The 24,393-nt window shown below is 44.6% G+C and overlaps 1 protein-coding gene across 2 annotated transcripts in view; it reads right to left on the reverse strand.

Moving 5' to 3' along the window:
• Positions 1-244: 244 nt before the first annotated feature.
• The window catches only part of DPF1 (double PHD fingers 1), a 31,388-nt gene continuing 7,239 nt past the window's right edge, over positions 245-24,393 (reverse strand). For both annotated transcript variants that reach the window (XM_044306633.1, XM_044306632.1), the window contains exons 3-11: positions 17,923-18,050; positions 17,443-17,532; positions 15,176-15,254; positions 13,029-13,160; positions 9,119-9,169; positions 6,892-7,011; positions 2,593-2,705; positions 929-1,010; positions 245-474 (exon numbers count right to left, since the gene is read on the reverse strand). In XM_044306633.1, the coding sequence (XP_044162568.1) occupies positions 404-474; positions 929-1,010; positions 2,593-2,705; positions 6,892-7,011; positions 9,119-9,169; positions 13,029-13,160; positions 15,176-15,254; positions 17,443-17,532; positions 17,923-18,050 (866 nt within the window). In that variant the 3' untranslated portion in view covers positions 245-403. The remainder of the gene's footprint in view (positions 475-928; positions 1,011-2,592; positions 2,706-6,891; positions 7,012-9,118; positions 9,170-13,028; positions 13,161-15,175; positions 15,255-17,442; positions 17,533-17,922; positions 18,051-24,393) is intronic.

Here is a 24,393-nt window from a genome sequence, read left to right on the forward strand (position 1 = left end):
TGCAGTCAGATGTGAATTGCAGATGTGAACGGGTCAGCCAAGCATCTCGTAGAAAAGCTGAAGGAGCAGATCCATAAAGTAAAGAACATAAAAGAAACCCTCAAGATCGCATCCATATCATAGAGTGAATGTGTCAGGACAAGTCGATGGTGGATCTCTCTGGATCCTGCCTCCCAGGTCAGGAGGGAGCGGACCATGGTCAGAGAAGTATCAGAGAAATAAATAGGAGCAGAAGGTAAGTACTTCATAGTATTAATACACAGTCGAACCAATGAAACTACTTTACACTGCTCAGGGCGCTGAGCAGGGGAAGGACCATAGTGCTGAAATGAAAGAAGCAGAGGATTCTGGGAATAAGCAAGACCAGTCTGAGGGCATCAGTGATCTTCATCCTTCAGGGGCTCTAGGTCAACGTGATGTAGGCCGAAGCTTTCTCCTTCAGTTGTCTCAGGCACAAGTGACAACTCCAGCTACCTGCAAAAAAAAATTAAAAAAAATTATATTTTTTAAAAACCGTGATCTGTAAAAGTATTTGCCCCCTTCAGATATCATAGTCTCTGTTGTACGCAGAGGCCATGGCACAAGCAAGGTCCAACTGGGTGTTACCAGTTGAGGGTGTTGTCCCTGCACACTCAGCACTGATTGAATAATGTAAGACTGTGCAGGGAAATACTCCCAACTAGAAACACCTAGTTGGACCTATATTCATACACTTCTAGCAGGAATAATAGTGGAATGGCACAACACAGATGGGGAATGCAAGTAGTTACTACAGAAAACATGTCAGGAGAGACCGCTCCTCTTTGAAGGAAAATTCCAGTATGTACAAAGATCTCAGTTATCTTTATACACCGCTCATCCACTGATTTCCAAGAGAGACTCCCAGACCAATCGCTCATGCATGTCTCCAGCAGGAAGTGCTACTCACCTTCAGGCGGCTCCGACATTGGTGGGCTCAGACAATACATATGATAACCTCGGTCACAGTCATCACAGAACAGCAGCTGGTCCTGTGGTAAAATAAGGGTTAGTGGTTTCCATTCATCGGTGACCACCAGGCAAAGAAATAAAAATCGCCCAAAAGCAGCAATACAATCTGAGAACAGAGTACACCATCTACCGCACGTACACACAGCAGCAACCACTCATGAGCTGATTGCCTTTTTATAGTATATATGTACCATATTTTCCGCTCCATAAGACGCAGTTTTTTTGCCCTTAAAAGTGGGGTGGGGGGGGAGTCAGTGCCTCTTATGGAGCGAATACTTATGAGCGATTCCATTATGGAAGTTCTCATTAGTACACAGTAGGACTGGGGAGCAGTAAATATTGCGCTCCTGGCTTTACTCACCGCTCCCTGATCTTCTGCCAGGCACCCGCTGTGTTGTGTCCTGACTGTATAAAGTGTCAGGATGTAGTGCACTATGACCTGACATTGTGTGACGCCAGGTCATAGTGCAGCGCTAGGCAAGCAGTAGACCTGGGAGCGGTGAGTGCAGGAAGAGCACGCTGGATCTGCAGAGTGGCGCAATGTCCAGAGCTGTCACGGAAGGTGTTACAGAAAACTAGAAGACACAAATGAAGATCCGACTGACTTGATCCAGAACTAAGGAACATAAGGGTGAGCCCTGTAACAGCCCTAGCTCTCTCCCTTACTGCTCAGCCTATGCAAAAATCTCAATAATAGATAGTTACATACCCTCGTTCCTCGACTGTATGACACCTGAACACCCTATAATAGCGAGGGGACATGACCACCGGCTCCCTACACTTAATACGGAGGGAGTCAGGGTCACCTAGGATCAAGCAAACAGGAAAACACAAATACATGAACAGACTTATCTGTAGAAGCATTAGTTGCAGCATCCAGCATGCACACACTCCAGGAAGTTGTATAAACCGCAAAGTGATGCAGTATGGGAGGGGATTTAAAGGGATGCAATCAGTGCAACTAGATGACAGCTGAGAGAGGGAAACGAGATGACAAAACGAAAGCAAAACAAAAGAACCTCAAGCAGGAGGTTCTGAAGAACGTCTGTCAGAGCTTCTCAGATGTCTGGCGGTGACAAGAGCAGAATAAGTAAGTTTATTTATTTTATGTCTGATCTAAGGACTGATGAGGAATAGGGGTCTGATCTAAGGTCTGATGAGGACTGGGAGTCTGATAATTATTGGGGGTCTGGTTTAGGGGTCTGATAAATATTGGGGGTCTGACCTGAGGTTTGATGAAGATTAGGGGTCTGATGAGGATTGGAGTTCTGATTTGGGGGGGGGGGGGGGTTGATAAAGATTGGGGGACTGATCTGAGGTCTAATGAAGGCTGGGGGTCTGATCTAAGGTCTGATGAAGATTGGAGGTCCGATTTGGGGGCCTGATAAAGATTGGGGGCCTGATTTGAGTTCGGATGAAGATTGGGGTTCTGACCTGAGGTCTAATGAAAAACTTCTTTATTTTTTTTTTCCTTCTCTAAATGCTAGGTGCGTCTGATAAAGCAAAAATTACATTAATAACTGTGCTACGTTGGGTGTGGGGCATCCTTTATAAAAATAATACATGTAGATATAAAACCATAGTATCCTATAATACACTCACATCATTTTCCGAAGTTCCACAAAGAATACAGGACTTGCACTCAATGCACTGCCAGCGATAAGTCCGAACTGCAGCTGTCATATTGACGGTGAACTGTAGACACGAGGGGTGACCTACAAGAGAAGAGAGTTATAGTAATGGTACAATGAAATGAGAAGTACAGGGATCATACATTTTTATAGAGTCAAGGGCCACGGCTAGGCATTCCTTCACCAATGCAAAGATTCGGTTTGCTGCATAACACCAGGCACACGTGCCCCATCAGCCCCCCACCAGCAACACCCCATAGATCAACCTCTACACCGGATCGTACTGTAACCTGAAACTGTGGACCAAAGGTTCAGTTAGTGTTCAGACATCAAATGGGGTAGAAAAGCCATTCCAATGACTTTGACTATGAAATCATTGTCAGTTCCAGACTTTTGGGTACCTTTAAAATGAAGGCAGAAGGGGCCAGAGGCTTAAAGGGGTTTTCCGGGTTCAGAGCTGAACCCGGACATACCCTTCTCTTCACCCAGGCAGCCCCCCTGAGGCTAGCAGCGGAGCATCTCATGCTCCGATGTGCTCCCTTGCCCTGCGCTAGATTGTGCAGGGCACGGGCTCTTTTATTTACAACAACACACTGCCAGGCAGAAGTTTCCGCCCCGGCAGTGTGTTCGGTGACGTTACCGGCTCAGATGGGCATGCTTTAGCACTGCCCTATCCGTTTTACTGGCTAAGGCAGCACTAAAGCCTGCCCATCAGTGCCGGTGACGTCACCGGGGTTTCTGGCAGCCCCATGGAGAGCCCGGTACATCACTGGAACTCTTAAAAATGCCTTTGGCCTGGGCGATTTAGCGCAGGGCAAAGGAGAGCATCCGAGCATGAACTGCTCCGATGCTCAAGTCAGGGGGGCTGCCGGGGTGAAAATGGAGGTATGTCCAGGTTCAGACAAACCCTTTAACGAGGTTTTTTGAATGTTTAATACTGATGATCTATCCTCAGGATAGGTCATTATTATCAGATCGAAGTTGTCCATTGGATAACGGCTGTGCTTGGAACTGAAGCTTAGCCCCATTCACATGAATGGGCCTGATTTGTGCCTAGGACGTGACGTCACTGGTATAGGAAGAGGCCATGGCGCTAAACGGAGCGCTGTGGGCTCTTCAAATGCCTGACTAGCATGGGTGTCGGGTGTCAAACCCCCCGCTGATTGGATATTGATGACCTATCGTGAGGATAGGCCATTATTATCAAAATTTTGGACAACCCCTTGTGCTACGATCCCCAAACCAAAAGTGAATTACCGGTACCACCAGAAATGTGTGTAAAATAAGTTAAAAAAGCTGTTTTGTTCCAGCGCAGAGGGTCCAGTCCCTGCTGCTTCCGGTCCCTGAGAGAAGACAAGTGTGATGTTCCATCCGTGGTCATATGCACCTCTGAGACCAGTGAATGGCACGTGTGACCACAGGCAGGACATCACACTTAGGGCTCATGCACACTAACGTATTTTCTTTTGAGGACCGTATGGGGAACCATTAATTCAGGGGCAACTGAACATTTGAAGCTAAATAAAAAAACACGACTGGTTTTGAATAAAGTACTATTTCAGGCCAGATTGCTTATTCTCAGGAAATGGATAAAAGCAGATTTACCGACGGTGGGACAGTGGAGAAAAATGATAGATAATTTAATTAAAGAAGAACGAGTGATGAAGAATCACATAAAAAAGTCACAAAATCTCGACCAAGTATGGAAAAATTGGTTACTTTAGTGTCGGAGGATGTTTTTTTTTTTTTTTTTTTTTTTTTTTCACGTCCCCATGCGGAGGGAGGGAAATGGGAGAGGGAAGGGAAAAGAAAAGGAACTGTAATCATTAACTGTTAATGGTGGAATTTTTCTTAGTGTTAGAGTAATGTGTTCTCTCTTTTATGGATCTGTTCTTTATGTGAAACTCAAATAAAAACTATTAAAAAAAAAAATAAAAAATTCAATGGGCCCGCAAAAAAAAGAAAAACGGAAGTTACTCCGTGTGCATTCTGTTTCTGTACATGTCCTATAATTGTCCGCATTACGGACAGGGATAGAACTGTTCTATTAGGGTCCAGCTGTTCCGTTCCGCATAATACAGAATGCACATGGATGTCATCCGTATTTTTTGGGGATCAGTTTTCTTTGCACACCGCAAAATACATACGGTCATGTGCATGAGCCCTTACAGTCCACCAGGGACCAGATGCAGCGGGGACAGGACCCTCTGCACTCAAATGGAGCAGCTTTCCAGAGGTGAGTGGCTTTTTTTCTTTATTTTACACATTCCCTTACCCTGGGTTCACACCTGAGCGTTTTACAGCGCGTTCAAATGCGCTGTAAAACGCTTAAGACATGAAAACCAATGCTTCCCTATGGGAAGGGTTCACACCTGGGCGTTTTACAGCGCGTACGAACGTGCTGTAAAACGCCCGACGCTCAAACAAGTACTTGAGCTTCTTTGGGGCGTTTTGACGCGCGTTTGTGGCCATAGGACACTGCAGTCAATGACACAAACGCGCGTCAAACGCGCGTTTACTATTACAAAAAACGCGCATAAAAACGCGCGACAAAAACGCGCGTAAAACGCGCGTTTGAGGAACGCTTAGGTGTGAACCCAGGGTTAAAAGACAACCACTTTCAGGGTATGTTCACAGCAACAAAATTTCACTCGGATTTCGGCGTGTGTTCTGTGCCAAAAATCTGCACCCCATCGTTTCCAAAGGGAATTTGCATGGCATCCATATGAATTGTAATTTGCTTTGCACCTGTTTCTGTGCGAAACGTACGGTAGCTTAGCCCTACTGAATGGGGCAAATTCACTTGCAGACCCACAAGCAGTTATTAATGCCAATCTTTCCACAGAATCTTGAGGATCTAGGGGAAAAATCTGCCATGTGAACATACTCCAACAACTCTGGAGAGCTGATTTTTTTGCGGACAGGATGCGGACCCATTCAGTTCATGCTGTCCGCACCAGTATGTCTGTTCCGTTGCTCCCGAAAAAAAATAGTGCAGACTATTTTTTTCTAGTTTGCGGACAAGGATAGGCATTATTACAATGGTCCCGCAAAAAAAAAAATCGGATCCGCAAAAAAAAAAAAACGGATGCCATACAGAACGTCATCCGTTCTTTTTGCGAATCCGCAATTTGCGGACCACAAAAAACATACGGTCGTGTGCATGTAGCCTAAATCCGATAAATCCATGGATCCACTATAACTGGTACCAGAGGTCTATGCCATGGCGTAGGTAAAGTAGGAATAAGGCCTCATACACACAATCGTATGTATTTTGGGATCTGCAAAATATGGACACTGTCCAAGTGTCCATGTTGCATCCATAATTTTTGGTCTGCATTTTGTGGCCAAGTATAGGACATGTTCTATCTTTTTGTGGAAAGGACATACAGATGCGGATCATCCTTGAGCTTTTCGCATCCATAGGTCCATTATGCAAAAAGATAGAACATGTCCACAAAATGCAGACCACGGACACAGTGAGGTAAATGGGTCCGCAAAAAAATCTTTACGACACATTAAATGAATATGGTCGTGTTCATGAGGCCTAATGGTGTACAGATGGTTTTATTTGTCCACATTACACTCCGGTCCACTTGTAGATGAGGAACTTGACACCTCAGACTGGCATCATGTTCAAAGACTGGATTCCAAGTCCATGGGGCACCTTGGGGACGTAGTTAAAAAAAGGAGAGTCACAGCATAAATATACAGCAGGCATGGCCAACCTGTCGCTCTCCAGCTGTTGTAAAACTACAATTCCCACCATGCACTGCTGTAGGCTGAGAGCTGTTGGCAGTCTGGGCATGCTGGGAGTTGTAATTTTGCAACATCTGGACAGCCTCAGGTTGGCCATCCCTAATATATAGCTAACATCTGCGGCAGCTGTGTGATGATATGGACCAGAATCTTCATGGAAGACGTCCAGCACCCATCCAAAGAATTCACCCAACCCAAAATTATACTCTGAGAGGCCTCTTACACAAGAGCGTATTGTAATTAGGGATGAGCGAATCGACTTCGGATGATTCGCATAAAACTTTGTTTCAATACTGTATGGAGCAAGCACTCCGTACAGTGTTAGAATGTATTGGCTCCTATGAGCCGAAGTTATTACTTTGCATAATGACTTCAGAAATTGATTTATACTGTAATAAAACATTTCCCGAACTCGGGTTCGGTTCCAAGTGGTTGTCATTAACATTAGCAGCTCCACACATACGGATCGCTAATACGCTCGAGTGAAGGAGGCTAAAGAAGGAGGTCTTACCAGAACGACCACAGTCAGCACAGGAGATCAGGTCCTCTGGACACCCTGTCTTCTTGGCTCCTCCTAGGCAGAAGTCACAGTAACCGTTGGCAATGACGGAGCCATCAGGAGCTTTCTTTACTGCAATACAGTAAAGAGAGGATGAGTTTGGTGACCTGGACAACGTGTTCAGCCCCTCGTTCTGGATGCCATGGTTAGTGCTAACTGGATTTATTCATTGCTTTTACTTATAACGTCACAATCCCTTTATCTGCTGCACACTACGTGGCACATTATACGCCTTCACACATCGCAGTATCAGTAGCACTCCAGTGTTACGACGCCTCAGTGGCTTGTTCCTGAGTCCAAGTACCTCGTGTAGACCTGAGCGTTGTTTTCCCATGCCCCCCAGTGTGCCCTGGCAGCGGCTCGCGGCCTGGAGATCCCCTATGGCTTGTATTATGTCTGTCTGGTTTTATTCTGGCTCGCTTCCTGGATTTGCCGCTTTGGCCTCAGCTGTCATTATTGATACCTGTGACAGCTGCGTCCGCTGGATTTACCGACTGGTTTCTCACCCAGATGCAAATTGGGGATGCATAATGAAATGTGACGTCCGCGGTCTAATGCATGTATTGTACACAACGTAGAGATTTCACTATACCCTCTTTTTACTACTTCCGACTCCTTTCAGTGAGGGCGCCTTCACACACTGCAGATTTTCTTTCCGAATTTTCTGCAATGTAAAGTCAGTTCCATCCACTTGAATGGGGGGCTGCAAGAGCATGGATTTCTGCAAGCGCCATTCAGGTGAATGGAACTAATGGCAGGAAATTCTGCAACAAAATCTGCAGCGTGGGAACGCCCCCTAATCTTGCCAGCCTTAGGCCTCATGCACACGACCGTTGTTGTGTCCCGTGTCTGTTGTTCCGTTTTCCGTGATTTTCTGCGGACCCATTGACTTTCAATGAGTCAGTGGAAAATTCGGAAAATGCACCGTTTGTCATCTGCGTCCGTGATCCGTGGTTCCAGTCCGTCAAAAAAATATAACCTGTCCTATTTTTTTCACGGACAACGGTTCGCGGACCCATTCAAGTCAATGGGTCCGTGAAAAAACACGGAGGCACACAAGATCGTCATCCGCGTCCGTGATCCGTGTCCGTTTTTTTTCCTATCATTTGCAAGGCAAACTTGACTTAGATTTTTTTTCTATTTCCTCACACACGAAAACAAAAACGAACACAGATCACGGAACAACAGAACCCCGTTTTGCGGACCGTGAAAAAATACTGTCGTGTGCATGAGGCCTTAAAGGGGTTATCCAGTAATTCATATGGATAATCTATCCTTTGTATAGGTCATCAATATAAGATTAAAGAGGCGTTCAACACCTGGGACCCCCGCCGATCAGCTGCGCCTCTTCCAAGGCCATGTGACATCACATCCATCGGTCACATGACCTAGGCGCAGCTCATCTCTATTGAAATGAATTGGGGCTGAGCTGCGATACCAAGCACAGCCTCTATACACAGTACGGCGCTGTGCTTGAGCAGCTGGGAGATGGCTACGGTGCCTTTTAAACAGCTCATCAGCGGGGGTCTCGGGTGTCGACCCCAATAATCAGATACTAATGACCTATCCAGAGGACAGCTCATAAGTATATAAGTCTCAGAAAATCCTCTTAAAGGGATTGTCCGAGCTATAAAACAGAAATTCACCCAGAAAGGAATTGTCATAGAACAGGCATGCCCAACCTGCGGCTCTCCAGCTGTTGCAAAACTACAACTCCCAGAACGCCCCCGGACAGCCTACAGTTACGAAGGCATGTTGGGAGCTGTAGTTTTGCAAAAGCAAGAGGGCTGCAGGTTGGGCATCCCTGTCGAATAATACATGCTCACCTATGTCCCCCCCTTTCTAGCTCCGCCGATCTGTTAGTGATGTTGTGATGATGTCATGTGTTGCGTACTGCTGAGGGCAGGGATGGGTTGCAGCAGTGTTCCGGGTTACTGCAGGGTCTCTCCCATTAATTTCAATGGCAGCAGCGCTGTAGTAACCAGCTACATAATGGAGGGTGCTTTGTCGTTGTAGCAACTGCCCTACGTCACAACAGCTGATGAGCGGGGGTGAGTAGTGCCCGACCCCTCTAATCAGAAATTAATAGATACTGAGGATAGGTCATTTATATAAAAATCTGTAAAAATATAATAACTGATAGAAAGAAGTCAAACTTTTGATGTTTGTCCGTTCTCACCTGTATGTCGCGGCTGCATCTCCGGTACCCAGTTCAGCTCTCTGTAGAAGTCTGTGGGGGGAAAAGGGTTGAAATCAGAACTGTGCAGAAATGCCACAGCTGTTCGAGAGGCAGGCACGCAAGGGGTTAAGTGGGCGGTAAGATTATTTTAGGGAAGCAGGGAGGGAGGGAGCATTGCCATCACCCAAACTGATAACCTACCCCTGTCACTCCTGTTTCCATAGCAACTGTCTGCATCCGAGGGACAGCCAAAAAAACATGCAGCATGGATTTAATATATCTCTCCCTGATTTACTGTTTCAATTAGAGAAACAGACATAGAAATGGGGGATGGAAGAATCTGCGCTTATAGAAAGCCAGAAACCATCCCTGCAATACCACAGAAACTTCTACGGCGAAGCAGAGGGAAACGGGGCTGCGTCGCGTCCTACGGGTGCCCCGAATAGGCTGCCCACGGGCCACCATGCTAGATATGTCTATGGAAATGCATCTGCCCCCAATACATAAACCGTACAGGATAACAAATCAAATCCATAATTCATACGGGATAATAAATCCGATGCAATCACACTGGGTGCCTTCGGGCAACCTTAAGGGAGGGTTCACATCACATTTTATGTCTCCGTTTGACGTATACGTTAGAAAGAAAAACGTAGCACACCACATTCTTGTATCCTGCATAGTCCTGTAAAAAAAACGGATACTTTTTTTTATATACAATGGAACTCTATGGTGAATGGATGTCACTGTATGGCATGAGTTTAACATATACGTTTTTTGTGTACGTTAAACGGTTTGGAAAAACGTGATGTGACCCCACCCAAAATGATAATCTGACGTAAGGCTGGGTTCACATTACAGTCAGAGGTGCCATCACATGGCATGGGAAGAATGGCACAATGAGCAGGGCTATTCTTCCCATCCAAGCAAATTCAATGGACTCTATTATAAACCAGTGGGGCCCGCTGACTGCTGCTGGATCCGGCGTGTGACGCATTCAGCACTGCCGTCCTGGTTTCTGTTCCATGACAGCAATGTGAACTGAGTCCAAGCCACATGTCAAGAAGTTTTCAGGATTTTAATTAAATCCTTAGGATAATCCATTAATCTATACAATAGGTGAGACTCCCACCCTGGGACCACCACCATTTACCAGAAGGGCCCTTTCATTTTTTATCCAGATGCAATGATGTACAAACCAAGGTGGCTGCTCATGGTACTGCAGCATAGCGCCATTTACTAGAGCTGCAGTACCATGTGCAGCCATAATCTTATGGATGGTGTTCTGTCTGGATAAGCAATTAATGGGCTGGAGAGTTGTGGCCCTTCTGCTGATCGGTAGAGGGTCCCAGGTGCTCTACAGTCATCTGATATAGGAAAAACTATCTGTCCCTCTCTATGATATGAGCACTGCTAGGGACATGTCTGTCAGTGAGCTTGACAGTTTTCAATTACAAACAGCTGAATTGTAAATACAGCTCTGGAGTATAATACAAGATACATAATGGGGGACATTATTAATGCTCCGTCCCTCCTCAGGATAGATCATCAATATATGATCGATGGGGGTCAAACACCCCGGACCCCCGACGATCAGCTGTTTGAATAGGTTGTGATGTCCCAGTGAGCACCGTGGCAGTTTACCAAGCACAACATTGTACATTAGATGGCGGTTGTCCCTGGTATCGCAGCTCCCCCTATTCACTTGAATGGGACTGAGCTGCGCCTAGGCCATGTGACCAATGAACATGACGTCACTGGCCTAGAGAGAGGCCGCAGCATTCACTGAAGCACCGTGGCCTCTTCCAACAGGTGATCGGCCGGGGTGCTGGGAGTCAGACCCCACCAATCTGATACTGATGACCTATCTGAGAATAGGTCATCCGTATATAAAACTTGTAAAACTCCTTTAATAAGTACTACCACTTAAAAGTACTACCACTTAAAGGGGTTGTCTGAGTAAAGTACAGATGTAAATGTGATAAAATAACAAAAAACCATACTTATAACTTTTCTCCCCTGCTACTTCCAGCTGTGCGCTGCCGTTCTCCCCATTGCTCACAGGTCACCACTGCAGCCAGTGACTGGCCTGCACAGTGACATCCCATATACTGCTGAGGCCAGTGACTGGCTTCACAGTGACGTCCCATATACTGCTGAGGCCAGTGACGTACCATATACTGCTGAGGCCAGTGACTGGCTGCACAGTGACATCCCTTATACTGCGGAGGCCAGTGACATGCCATATACTGCTGAGGCCAGTGACTGGCTGCACAGTGACGTTCCATATACTGCTGAGGGCAGTGACTGGCTGCACTGTGGGGTCCCATATACTGCTGAAGCTAGTGACTGGCCTGCACTGTGACGTCCCATATACTGCTGAGGCCAGTGACTGGCTGAACAGTGACGTCCCATATACTGCTGAGGCCAGTGACTGGCCCGCACAGTGACGTACCATATACTGCTGAGGCCAGTGACTGGCCGCACAGTGATATCTTATATACTGCTGAGGCCAGTGACTGGCTGCACAGTGACTGGCTGCACAGTGACGTCCCATATACTGCTGAGGCCAGTGACTGGCTGCACAGTGACGTCCCATATACTCCTGAGGCCAGTGACTGACTGCTCAGTGACATCCCATATACTGCTGAGGGCAGTGACTGGCTGCACAGTGGGATCCCATATATTGCTGAGGCCAGTGACTGCAGTGATGTCCCATATACTCCTGAGGCCAGTGACTGACTGCTCAGTGACATCCCATATACTGCTGAGGGCAGTGACTGGCTGCACAGTGGGATCCCATATATTGCTGAGGCCAGTGACTGCAGTGATGTCCCATATACTGCTGAGGCCAGTGACTGTCTTGCAGTGACGTCCCATATACTGCTGAGGCCAGTGACTGGCTGCACAGTGACCTGTGTGCACAAGACACCACCGCTGCAGCCAGGAAGAGGACATCAGGAGACCAGAACCAAAGCACAACGCTGGAAGCAGCAGGGGAGAAAAAATGGTAGGTGTCACCTCTCTAGTTAAAAAATGGTAGGTGTCACATTTACAGCTGCTGCCCAAGTTGTTATGTACTCGGACTACCCCTTTAATGTCCTTGACCTGTCCACCGGTGTCTTGCTGACTGTATTCTTCAGCCTTTCCTTATTTATACTTCTTTCTTTTCTCGTGGTTTGCCCAAAAGTAGCAAATAATATGTGCACAGCATTACCAAACCACAGCCTGCCCTACCTCTGCTAGTGTCACAAAGAAAATGTGAAAACATCAACGAAAACCGCACTTCAGAAATGTGGTTTTCCATAGAACTATTCTAACAGGAATAATAAAGGAACAGCACAACATACCGTCATAAGAATAGATTCTACAGAATTGTTATTACATGGGGGATGCAAGTAGTTGCTAAAACAGACATGTCAGGAGAGGTTAGAGGTCCTCTTTAACAATCACTGTAGCAAAGAATGCATGTGACAACATGGCCGATGAGACAGGCTTTCAGACAAGTGAATGTCTCATCATACATACAGGTGTTTGTTTTTCATGACCATATCTTCCAACCTGTGCAATAATACTTCTCAATTTCCTTATGTCCACTCGCACACTAGGGGGCGCTGTGACGCACCAGACCGGTTCACTGTATGTCAGTAGAACTGCCAATAGGTGTTATATGGCGGTCGGGGTAGTCCCAGCCAATCCATGTTTTTATCATAGGTCTCCACTGTACCCAAGGGACCTGAATAGTATCTGCATCCATAAGTAAGATATATGGATGCAAACAATGCCGCGTGGTGGCCTCATACGCAAGATAACATTCTGCAGATTTCTACATTACCCCTATTTTACTTTTGGAGCAAGGTGGATTCATGGCATCCCATTGGTATTGTCTTATGAAATGCACGTTACTCACGTTTATGGTTATTTTTCCTATGGAACGGGATTAGATATCGCTCAGCGTTCTCCTCTCCCTCTTCCTCGGCCAGGTGAGTATGGGTGTAATGGTAGCTGAGACCGGGGCGATTCTTGTATCTCTTCCCGCAGACTGGAGAGGAAAAAGTGATTCAAATAGTAGATGACGGCAGCATATTCTTCCAAAAATGTCTTTATTAGTGGTTAGTCCATGAAAAATGTACAAAAGGCTAGTAAAAGCTGCAACGTTTCGACTACCCAGTGGTCTTTGTCAGGCAGGAGAGGAAAAGACACTGGCGCCATATCAAACACATGAATACATACATCTCCATTATACTGCATTCATACCCTCCAGGTTCATACACTACTGCAGGCATACATCGCCCATGTTTATACATGTACGCACAGGGGCGGATTGGGAAATTAAAGTGGCCCTGGAAAAAATTCTAAAAGCTGCCCCGTTTGGTAGTTGGGTCCAAATTGATGGACACAAGTAGGCGAGGTCAGCAATACCATATTATGGCACATTATACCACCCCCAACACAGCCAAATACCGCAGTCCATGACAAAATACTGCCACCAGCAGCACAAAATACATCCCCAAAAACTTCCACTGGCCGGCCGTGAGGAGGGCTCAGAAGGCCCTTGGGCATTGGCCCACCGGGAAATTTCCCTGTAGGGTCTATGGCCAATCCGCCCCTGTGTACGCACCTACGCTCCATGCATGCCCCACGCTCATTGCAATACATAGCTCTCGTGACCTTTCTCTAAGGGTATATGCATACAGTGCGGAAAATCGACAGGAAAACTGCGATGACAAAGGCCCATAAATCCGCACTTTTTTTTGCTCAGCTTCGATGTGGAAATGCATCAAAATCCTCACCAAATTTTCTATCCCTAGATTTTCTATGTATTTTAACAACCCCACTGAAGTCTACGGGGACAAAAAAAAAAACTTAAAAAAAACACACCAACCGTCATGGTACAGATTTTAAAAGCCACACCGCAAATCAATTCCCACTCATACAAAATAAGCAAAGTGTACATGAGATTTGTAAATGCGAATGAAACGCGTTGTGTGCTGTAAAGAGCCGAGCACCCGTGAAACCATCACATGACTATTCACTAGAAGTAAAAAAACGAAGGCTCCCACTGAATGACAGCAAGCAGAGATCCTGAAACTGTAAGAGATACAGAAAGTCCATCGGACAATCTGCAACTTTTCATTTTTTACAAAGAATAATAGTCATTTTCTGAAAATGGAATATTCCCTTAAAAATATGTACATCCATGTGCCATGAAAATTAAAGGGATTGTTCAGTTTCAGCAAGAAACTGGACAACGCTGGAGAACAGACTACAATGAAGTATTGAGCGGTACTTACCTAACAGGTCCAGCAGTGCGGCTCCGGTGACCACTGCAGCCATTACTGGCTTATTGGTGAATCGATGCGGTCAGTGACTAACTGCAGTGGTCACATTATGTCACCACTGCATCTGGCTGAACAAAGGGCAGCTGGAAAATCCGAAGTTGTGGTGCTGGATGTTAGGTGCTGCTCAATCCTTTATTATAGGCCAGGGATCAGCATCCTCCAGCACTCCAGCTGTTGTGGAACTACAATTCCCAGCATGCTCCATTCATTTCTATGTGAGTTCTTAGACGAGCACAGCAAGTATGCATGCTGGGAGTTGTAGTTTCACAACAGGTGAAGTGCCGGAGGTTGCCTGCCCCTGTTGTAGGCTATTCAGCATTGCTGAAACAGGACAACCTGTGTAATACTTTGATAGGGAGCTGTTTCATTAAGTTTCTATTCTTAAAGTAGGGAATACAGACATCGCAAAGGGGCTCAACCACCTGCAACCCTCCCCCTCTATGAGCCAGAGCGGAGTGCCACTCCATAAGAACAGCTCCAGCTCTGCACTACATGGTCAGCAATTCATTTGAACGGTCAGAGTGTAATGCTATATTTCCCCTGTAGTGGCCACTCTATGTAATAAGCATGTGCTACAGGGTGGCCACTCTATGGTCATCACTGACCCTGCAAAAGGCATTGACTTCATCAGCACACAAGTACTCAATCACACACAACACATCCAATACTAGTTTTATATGACAGATGTAATGTATCATTTTGGGGTGCCACTTACTGTCACACACATAGGGTTTATCTCGATCTTCTAATGCTGAAGGATCTTGTCTCTTTTTCATGCCCCCAATCCCACAGGCCTAAGGAAAAGGAACAGCTATGAGAGGACATCCCATCTTCGTTTCTGTCCTGAAGAACCCATGCTAATTGGCCTAACATGCCTCTGACCTTCAGATCGCCATCATTCAAATCAGAAACACTTGGATGCAAAATATGAACGAAGGCAGAGAAAAGGGGTCCAATGCAGGAGTGCTGGCCGGTCACCCGCAAATCCAAAAATGGCTCCAGTAGTAATCTGAAAAAATGCATTTTGTTTCACTATTCGTTTCGGAGTTGCATTGACTATAGGTACAAGCATCGGACTGGCCCACCAGAGTACCAGAGGATCCTCCAGCGGGCCTAGGCTTTGATCCCATTGCGGGTCCCTAAGATCCAGGAAAAAAATACCTTTGAAGCTGCCTTTGGAAGTAATGTCCACCCACTAGGGTCTATTTCTTTGAATCAAAACCTATTAGACTTTATTGAAGATATAAGGGTTGGGCTCCGAGAATAATTTCTTCTGGTGGGCCCAAGGTACCCCAGGCCAACCCTGTCGTTGCAGTGACCTTGTGAAGGAGTCAATACAACTCCGAAATGCATACTCAAACAAAATACAATTCTTCAAATGACTACTGGGGTCATTTTCGGATTAGTGAGTGAATGAACAGCACCATATCTGTTCATTTGATGCCAGGACCCAGAAGTTGGCAAAAGGGAAAGGAGCTGCATATCCTTGAGACTCTCTAGAGCAGTGATGGCTAACCTTGGCACTCCAGCTGTGGTAAAACTACGACTCCCAGCATGCTCCATTTATTTCTGTAGAGTTCTGAGAGCAGCCGAACAAGGGGGGGGGCATCTTGGGAGTTGTAGTTTTACCACAGCTGGAGTGCCGAGGTTAGCCATCACTGCACTACAGTCCATAGAGTTGTGTCTATGTTTGCACAATGTGCTTTTCCCCTCTTTCATCTGTTCTAGAGGCTTCACTCCATGGTGCGCTTTGTTTCCCTCCCTTCCTGGTTAAAAAATAAAACTAGTCCATATTATGTCAGCCGTGTTCAATAATTTCATATTCCAAGAGTCCCACGAATGATTACAGGCACACTTTATCATCTGTGGAAACTGCTCAGCCGCCAGGTTCAGTGAGCTTCACAGTGATCTACTGTTCTCAGTTGTCAGATTGATAAATACATGCACACGTCACTACCATGATCGATGACGAATAAAAATATTTCAGGTTCACACACTAGGCTTATATTTGCTGTATAGATTGGGACACCTTCAGCACAGTCATCTCAATATCATTAAAAGGTAGATGAGCTAATGACAGTTCTATTACACCGCTAAAAGCCTAGATAACGCAGTAAAGCAACACTATACACACAGGTTTTGTATGCGGTTCCCCTGCCACCCTTTGGTCTCAATTGGAGAAGTAGTACTCCATCTCATCCTAGAGACTGTGACGACAGCTTTCTGTCCATTAGCTTTAATTCACAAAGCACACAAAGAGGCCTCACTAATGGTCATACTGTGGAAAAATAACCTAAGGCAACCAGATGAGCACAGATGGTGTCCAGTCACATTTTCTGCAGGTCCTGACTTACATTTAAAGGACAAGGTAGAACTAGTTGATGATTACGAGTGGAACCATAAAGGTATTAATTGTGTCTATATAACTGCCCGTTAGAGCTCACCAATGAATCCAAGAAACAAATCCTAGTTTCTTTAGGCCCCATATAAATTACTTTTTCTTTTCTGATCTGCAGGTACATCACCAACATCTTCCAAGTGTCTTCATGATATGCCTTTTACCCTTTTGCTTTATGCAACGTAACTTAAAGAAAACCTGTCACACTAAATATTCAGTTCAATCTGCCAACATCATGGAGGAGCCGAATGATGTATAAATTTGTGGGAGAAGATTCAGTATAACCTATAATTTTTTACATTTTAATTCCTGCTCATTCTGGGCTTCGGAGTCCAGTGGGTGGTTCTGCTCCATGACACTCTAATAAAATAAAGCCTGCCAATCACTGGTAAGACCACCCACTGGACTCCTAACACGATACTAAACAGGAATTTAAATGAATACAATTAAATTTATACTGAATTTTTTTCCCACAAAATGATATACACATTTGCTCAGCTTCTCCTGCTGCCTACAGATCACGGTCAACTTGACAAGTTCCCTTAATATTTCATATACTTCTCTCATGTTCATAGTTTTTTTACCTTTCCTTTCGCTCTGTTCTTGCGTTTTGGGGTATCATCCTCCAGGTCTTCACCCTCCAGTTCGTGTGGGATGTCTCCCACCTGTGTCTTCTGGAAACATGGGAACCAAACTTAAAATTTCCCTCCCCTACAATTCACTGTACATGTCCATAGATGGAGAAAGATTGGTGTTGGACAAGTGGATGGAAAAAGAACCAAGATTGAGGACAGTTTAGATGTTGAATACTAGAAGAGCACCACACTATGTCTGGAATTGTTTCCATATTTCTATAGGTTATTATTTTACACTGATGTGAACATACAGGGGACAGATGTTGGGTTTGAGGTAAGGGAGAAAGGAGAAACCATGTAAATAGTTTTGTAGAATGGATGGATAAATGGACAACTAATGACAATACATTAGATGGCTTTATGAGATGATGACTATCATGATAGAAGACCTACATCCAGACAATGGGTACCTCAACATGCTGTTCTCACCTGGCAGTCACTAATTATCTCCTCCTCTTTCAGTTCCAGCTTCTTGTCCACTGTCTCTGCGCACAGTAAGGCTTCTAAGACGGGTCCCTCTGGTAAACTGCTTTCCTTTTTCATAGGGACCTCATAGTCTAAGACAAAAGTTAAATATGATTGAGTGCCAAAGTGGAAAGCTTTGATTTGGTTCACAAGTGTAATCTTCAGCAGTCATAGACAAGTCACTAGTGATGACCAGACAGCTGTAGGCAGTCAGATTTACTAATGTCCCATCACTTATATAGATCTACCATATGTTCCACAACATTGTACATAGAAGGTATTCATCCACATTGGTCCCTGCACCTAGTAGGGTTCATCATTTAGTTTAACTACTGCACACACTCCGGCCTGTTTCATAGGAAACCAGTATATTTTTGGGTTGTGAGAGGAAAGTAGAGAATCTGGAGGAAACCCATGCAAACACAGAAAGAACTTAGAAAATCCATCCATGCATGTATTGATCTGTTCATGTTTTGAACTCAGGTCCATCCTGCTGCCATATTGACTCTCTACAGCCAGTTATTGGCTGAGGTGGTCACATGTAACTTAGTTGGGACGTCATCTCTGCAACACGAAGTAAAAAACGTCGGGTAACCAGGTATTATTGGAATGGGAGTGGTGAGGGATCATTAAAGGGGTTATCCCATGAATAATGTAAAATATAGTTCATGACAATCTCTTTCTAACTAAACTTAAACCCGCCCTGTACCTGGCATGGATCTAGAGATCTCCCCATTCATTGCTGTGATTCCTCTGCTAGATTTATTTCAAGCTGGCAGCCCAAGGGGTGTGTCCTTTCTACCGGTGGCAGTTGAAGGATGGAACTGAGCATGTGCGTCCATCTCAGTGAGCAGGACAGAGAAATTAGAAAAAGAGCAAACAGCAGGTGGCGCTATACAGATAGATTTACATGCAATCACAAACATATTCAGATCCAGGTGCTGGTTTTAAAAAGTTGAATATTTTTTGTGGGACAACCCCTTTAAGGTAAGTATGCCTTTTTTTTAAGTCATTCCCCCTCAGACATTTTATATATCCCCCCCCCCCCCCTGGTAAAAAGGGGGAAGCTTACAGCATGCAGATTGGTGACTGTCTTCGCTGCACTTCTGGTCCCTGCTTGTCACCTTCCGAATGTACAGGGTCACATGCACCGCTGTAGACAATGACTGGCCTCAGCAGTGACGTGCCCCCAAGCGGCATGTGACCTACCAGTGACGTGCCACTTGGGGACATGTCACCCCTGAGGCCAGTCAATGGCTGCAGCTGAGCACTTGACCACATCCATGCAGAAGTTGACAGTCGGGGACAGGAAGAGCTATGAAGACACTGAGCAGGAATTAACAGGTAAGTGTAGAACTCTTCAAAGGTCCCGCTGGAAGTGGGGGAGCAATTAAAAAAATTGTGGACAACTCCTTTAAACTCTAACTACTATGAAGACATATTAAGAAACACCAACTATGAAAAAAGGGAAGGATTGGTTAATTTTTGTAAATTTTGTAACATCGTAGAATTTTTTCAGCAAAGTCCTTTTTTTTTAAGCCTGCTTGAATCCAATTTATTTGCTGCCTTGACACATAGAAAATAATACATTTCAGAAGTTTTAAATAACTGAAAATATAAACTATTCAACTTTCTGTTCTAGTTATAGAGATATATATATATTTTTTTACATCTGATTTTAATCAGTTTAATAAGTTTAATTAAATTTATTTTCAAATTATATAACAAAAACTGGATGTCCACCAAATGGGGAAGGAGATGTGAGAAATCCTCTCGTTCGTGCCCCAGTACAATACAGGACCTGTCTCCCTCCCTGGGTATTATACACCGTTGAGCTTGGAGATCCATTAACTGTCATTAGCACAGTTAAAGCCATAAAAAGACACTTCTGTACTGCAATTAGCCATAAAAAAGCCAATCAGGGTGTAGGCGGCAAGTAATCAGTGTAGGAGGAGGGAGTATGGGGCTCCTTCTGAGGCTTGCAGGGGATCTGCAGCATTTAGTGACAGCGGCTGACCCCAGACACGACAGGAGTTGATTTAAAAAAAAAAACTACAGCTTTTTTTCAGTTTAACCAAGTGATGTTATTCGGGGTTCTCGGTCTGACCTTGAGACATGTTTTTCATTATGTTTAAAATCCTACACAGTCGACCAAAAGCAGTCAGCTAAAAAAGGTGGTCCAAGCTTGTGCAACTTTTACAATCAATTTTTATTGTTCCAATGGTTCTAAATGGAAAAAAAGAAGCAACTCTGCAGATAATCATAATAATAATATTTAAATTAAAATGTCCTGTTTTGTGTCCACAGCAGAGCTGTCTCCATGGTAACAGACTACAAACAATCCTTATGTAGTCTGATCCTGCAGTCATACTCCCATCTGTGACCTACCTATTTTTTTACTAGGTTGTCAGAAGTAAGTGACAGACTAATGGCAATACAATTCGACAGAAGTGTATACTGATATGTCAATGTATTTTAATATTTGTCAAATCACAGATTTGATGATGCAATACACTGTAGGAGTGACCATAATAAATCTGCTAATCTAGTGACAGCAATGCTCTCAAGACCCAGTTGGTTCAGTGATATTAGTCCTGGTTCCTGGGCTTAGCCTCTCCCATGACCCACCTACAATGTTCTACTACCGATTGTGTAATTACTAGCACCGGTTCTCGCATGCCTTCCAATCTTAAATTTTTTTCCCCGAAATGGACCTCAAATTGGCGAAGCTTAAGTAAATATGCCAAACTGGCGTTTCTAGGGTGGATTGAGGCCATTCCTGGGTGGACCTGTAGCAAGGCTTAAAACTGTCCCATCAATGGAGGTTCAAAGGATTGGAAATATGACCTCTCCTGGCTCATATTCTGGTCCATTTGCAGACACCCTAAGTTTTGTAAGCCCTGGTAATGGAATTCCTGCAGTAACACCAGCTTGGACCAAGTACCAGACCTTCCAAACCTGGCAAATGAACTTGAGGAGCAAAGTACGGCCAAAAATTAGATGTGAGAGTTGATGTTTCTCTAGTCATGGGGCTCTATGATCACACGGTCTTACCTAGATTTCAGGGCCTCCTAGTATCTGCAAATTTTTGGACCGAAAAATTGAAAATATATATATTGCGCTGTAGTCTAAATTATTTTGGTGGACCAAGCGATTATATATTTTTTTAAATTCTGTATTAGATATTACATATACTTTTTTCTGATCAGTAGGGCTGGCTTTTTTTTTTTTCATATGAGAAGTGAAATTGCATTTTCTTTCCAGACAAGTATACAAAAAAAAAAGAGCATTAATACGTCTGGTCATGTGGTTTGATAGTTTCCATGGCAACTGCTTTTTTCATTTACCGAATAGCTGAATTAAAAAAAAAACTGAAAAAAAAATGTGAGAGAGAAAAAAACGGGGGAAGGGAGAAAGAGAAAGGGAGGGGGGGAAGAGGAAGAGTGAGGAAGGCATGAAATAAAGGGAGAAATAGACAGGAGGAGATGGGATATAAAGAGAATAGTAAAGAAAAAAAAATAGAGGGGAAGAAATGGATAATGAGCAAGCGACCTAGGGAGACCGAGCAACCGGAATGAGATGGAAACTGGAACGAAAGGGCGGCGGGGGAAGGGAGTTTGGAGATAAATTAGGCAAAGTAATGTCTGAGAGGAATATTCTAAGAAAAGAGCAAGGATCATACTACTGGGAGGACGGCATGGTGGGTTCATTTTCATATATTCGGGGGTCTCATTTCCTGAGGGTGCTCCATTACACCCTATGCTCTTACCTGATTAAAGTGTCAGTCTGAAGTATTATAAACTACACTCATGCTAATCGCCAAGACCGGTGCTAATAATATCAGAATTAGTCATGTGGCAATTAGTACTCTCTTTTAATTAATGGTAATTGATAGTCAATAGGAATGATCTGACGACATCGACAAAAATAAACTCTGGATGTCTAACAGCCGTTCTAGTAATACCCTGTAGGCTAGTAGTTATATTCTAGCATTACCCTTGGATCAACTGGAAGACTTAAAGGGGTTATCTCGAGTGTTTACTACTAATGACCTGTCCTGAGTATGTGACCAGTAGGAGTCTGATGCCCAGCACCCACCGCTGATCAGCTGTGTGAAGCTCTCGCAGCTTACCAAGCACAGCGCCGTCCATTGTATAGTGGCTGTGTCTGGTATTGTAGCTCAGACCCATTCATTTGAATGGGACTGAGCTGCGCCTAGGTCATGTGACCGATGAACGTGGCCTAGGAAGAGGCTGCGATGCTCCTGCGCTCTCTTCAATCAGCTGATCGACAGAGGTCCCGGGTGTCGGACCCCCGCCGATCAGATACTGGTGACCTATCGTGAGAATAGGTCATCAGTATTAAAGGGGTTGTCGCATGAATAAGGTAAAAAATTAAAATCAGACATCATGTAGTACATGACAGCCTCTTTATAACAAAGCTAGAACCAGCCCGGTACCTCACATGGATCCAGAAATTTCTACATTCATTGCTGTGATAGATTTATTTCAACCTGGCAGCTCAAGGGGCGTGTCCTCTCTGCTACAGCTCAGGGGGCGTGTCCATGCTCTGCCTATCACAGCTCAGGAGACAGTTGAAGAATGAAACTGAGCATGTGCGGCCTTCTCATTGAGCAGGACAAAGAAATAAGAAAAAACAACCAGGCGGTGGCGCTATACTGATATATTTTATTGAATAACTTAGTGGCTATGCTAAATTTCTAATTACATGCTATTACAAAAGTATTCAGATCCAGGTGCTGGTTTTAAAACTATAGAATATTTTTCATGTGACAACCCCTTTAAATACTCGGACAACCTCTTTACCAACTCTACTAAGGGCCTGTTCACAAAACCGCATTTTTGTCCAAGTAACTGGTGCTATTTACACCACCGTATTTCGGCATGGACCCTCAGAGCAGGTCCTATCTGGTGCTTTGTCTCACAGAAGGTGGACATGGAGACCACCCGAGTTAAATGTCTCCAGCGGTTTCCAGATCCTTGACCTGCACAGATATATGGCCCTCAGTGCCGTAGTAAAAATCCTCTGTGTTTGGTGGCCGCATGAGGCCAGACGTGTGAATGAGACCTGAGACTGTATTTAGAAGTTCCAGTAGTACCCCAATTACCCATCTGGAAATAATAACAGAAAAAGGGTTTTGGCAAGTAGAAAAAAAAGAAAATTCTTCTATGAGACATGTGAGATATGCCTGTTCTTTTATGTATACTTATATTATAATAAATAAAAATTTTAAATAAAGTAAAAAAAATCTACACAGAATGGCTAGTAACACCCTATGATCGACTATAGTAATAATCTGTATCCGATACAGATACAGGGGCTCATTTATTAAGACCGGTGTTTTAATTGTCTCTGTGCTGCTGGGGGAAGCGCCAAAGTTATGTGGAGGTGCAGTCTTCTACATAACTTTGGCGCTTCCCCCAGCAGGACGTGAGACAAAACTAAATCTACACCAGCTCCCTTGTTGGCTCAGATTTAAGTAATTTTTTACGGCAAAAACTGGAGTAGAAAATGATGAATGAGACTCGATAAGGGAGTTATACTTTCTGGTAAGGTCTTCAATATAAAATTGTGGTGGTCCAACTCACTCCTGGCACCCCCACCGATCAGCTGTTTGAGGAAGCTGCGGGGCTCACTGGAGCTCTGGTGAGTGCAGAGGCCTCCTCACAGTTCACCAAGCACAGCATCGTCCATTGTATAGTGGCAGTACTTGGTATTGCAGTTAGGTCCCGTTTACTTGAATGGGACTGTAATGCGCCTAGGCCATGTGACCGATGAACGTGACATCACGTGGCCTAGGAAGAAGCCCAAGTGCTCATGGAATCATGGAACGCCACAGGTCCTTCATAAACTTGATCGGTGGGTATGCCGGGAATCGGACCCCCACCGATCAACTACTGATGACCTATCCAGAGGATAGGCCATCAATAACAAAAATCTCAGAGAACCCCTTTAATGCAACATTTTGTACCAGAAATGTTCCAAATTTTGGTGCATTTTACGGCACATTCTAGGTATCACATTAGTAATTGTATCAGCATACATTCTAAGATAAAGATGTGAAATAGTAATTCCATAAAAAGGAATAAAACATTTAATAAAAAAAAACTGTCTGCAGAAAAATTATATATTCTACCCGATAAACATTTGTTATAGTTAAAATCATCAATTTGCAGCAACTTTAGGCCAGCCATACACATTAGACAGCTCATTCAGCCAACCACTCTCTCTCCACTATCTCTTCTTCCATAAACATACACGCTTGGCTCGTCCGAGCCTGCAAGTGTCCTGGATGGGGAAAGGGGAGAACAAGGGGTGATATGTCTAGCAACCACCTATTGATACTCAGGGATGTCCAATCTGCGGATCTCCAGCTGTTGCAAAACTACAGCTCCCAACATGCCCGGACAGCCT

The sequence above is a fragment of the Bufo gargarizans genome, chromosome 9, assembly GCF_014858855.1.
Source record: "Bufo gargarizans isolate SCDJY-AF-19 chromosome 9, ASM1485885v1, whole genome shotgun sequence".
Classification (NCBI taxonomy): domain Eukaryota; kingdom Metazoa; phylum Chordata; class Amphibia; order Anura; family Bufonidae; genus Bufo; species Bufo gargarizans.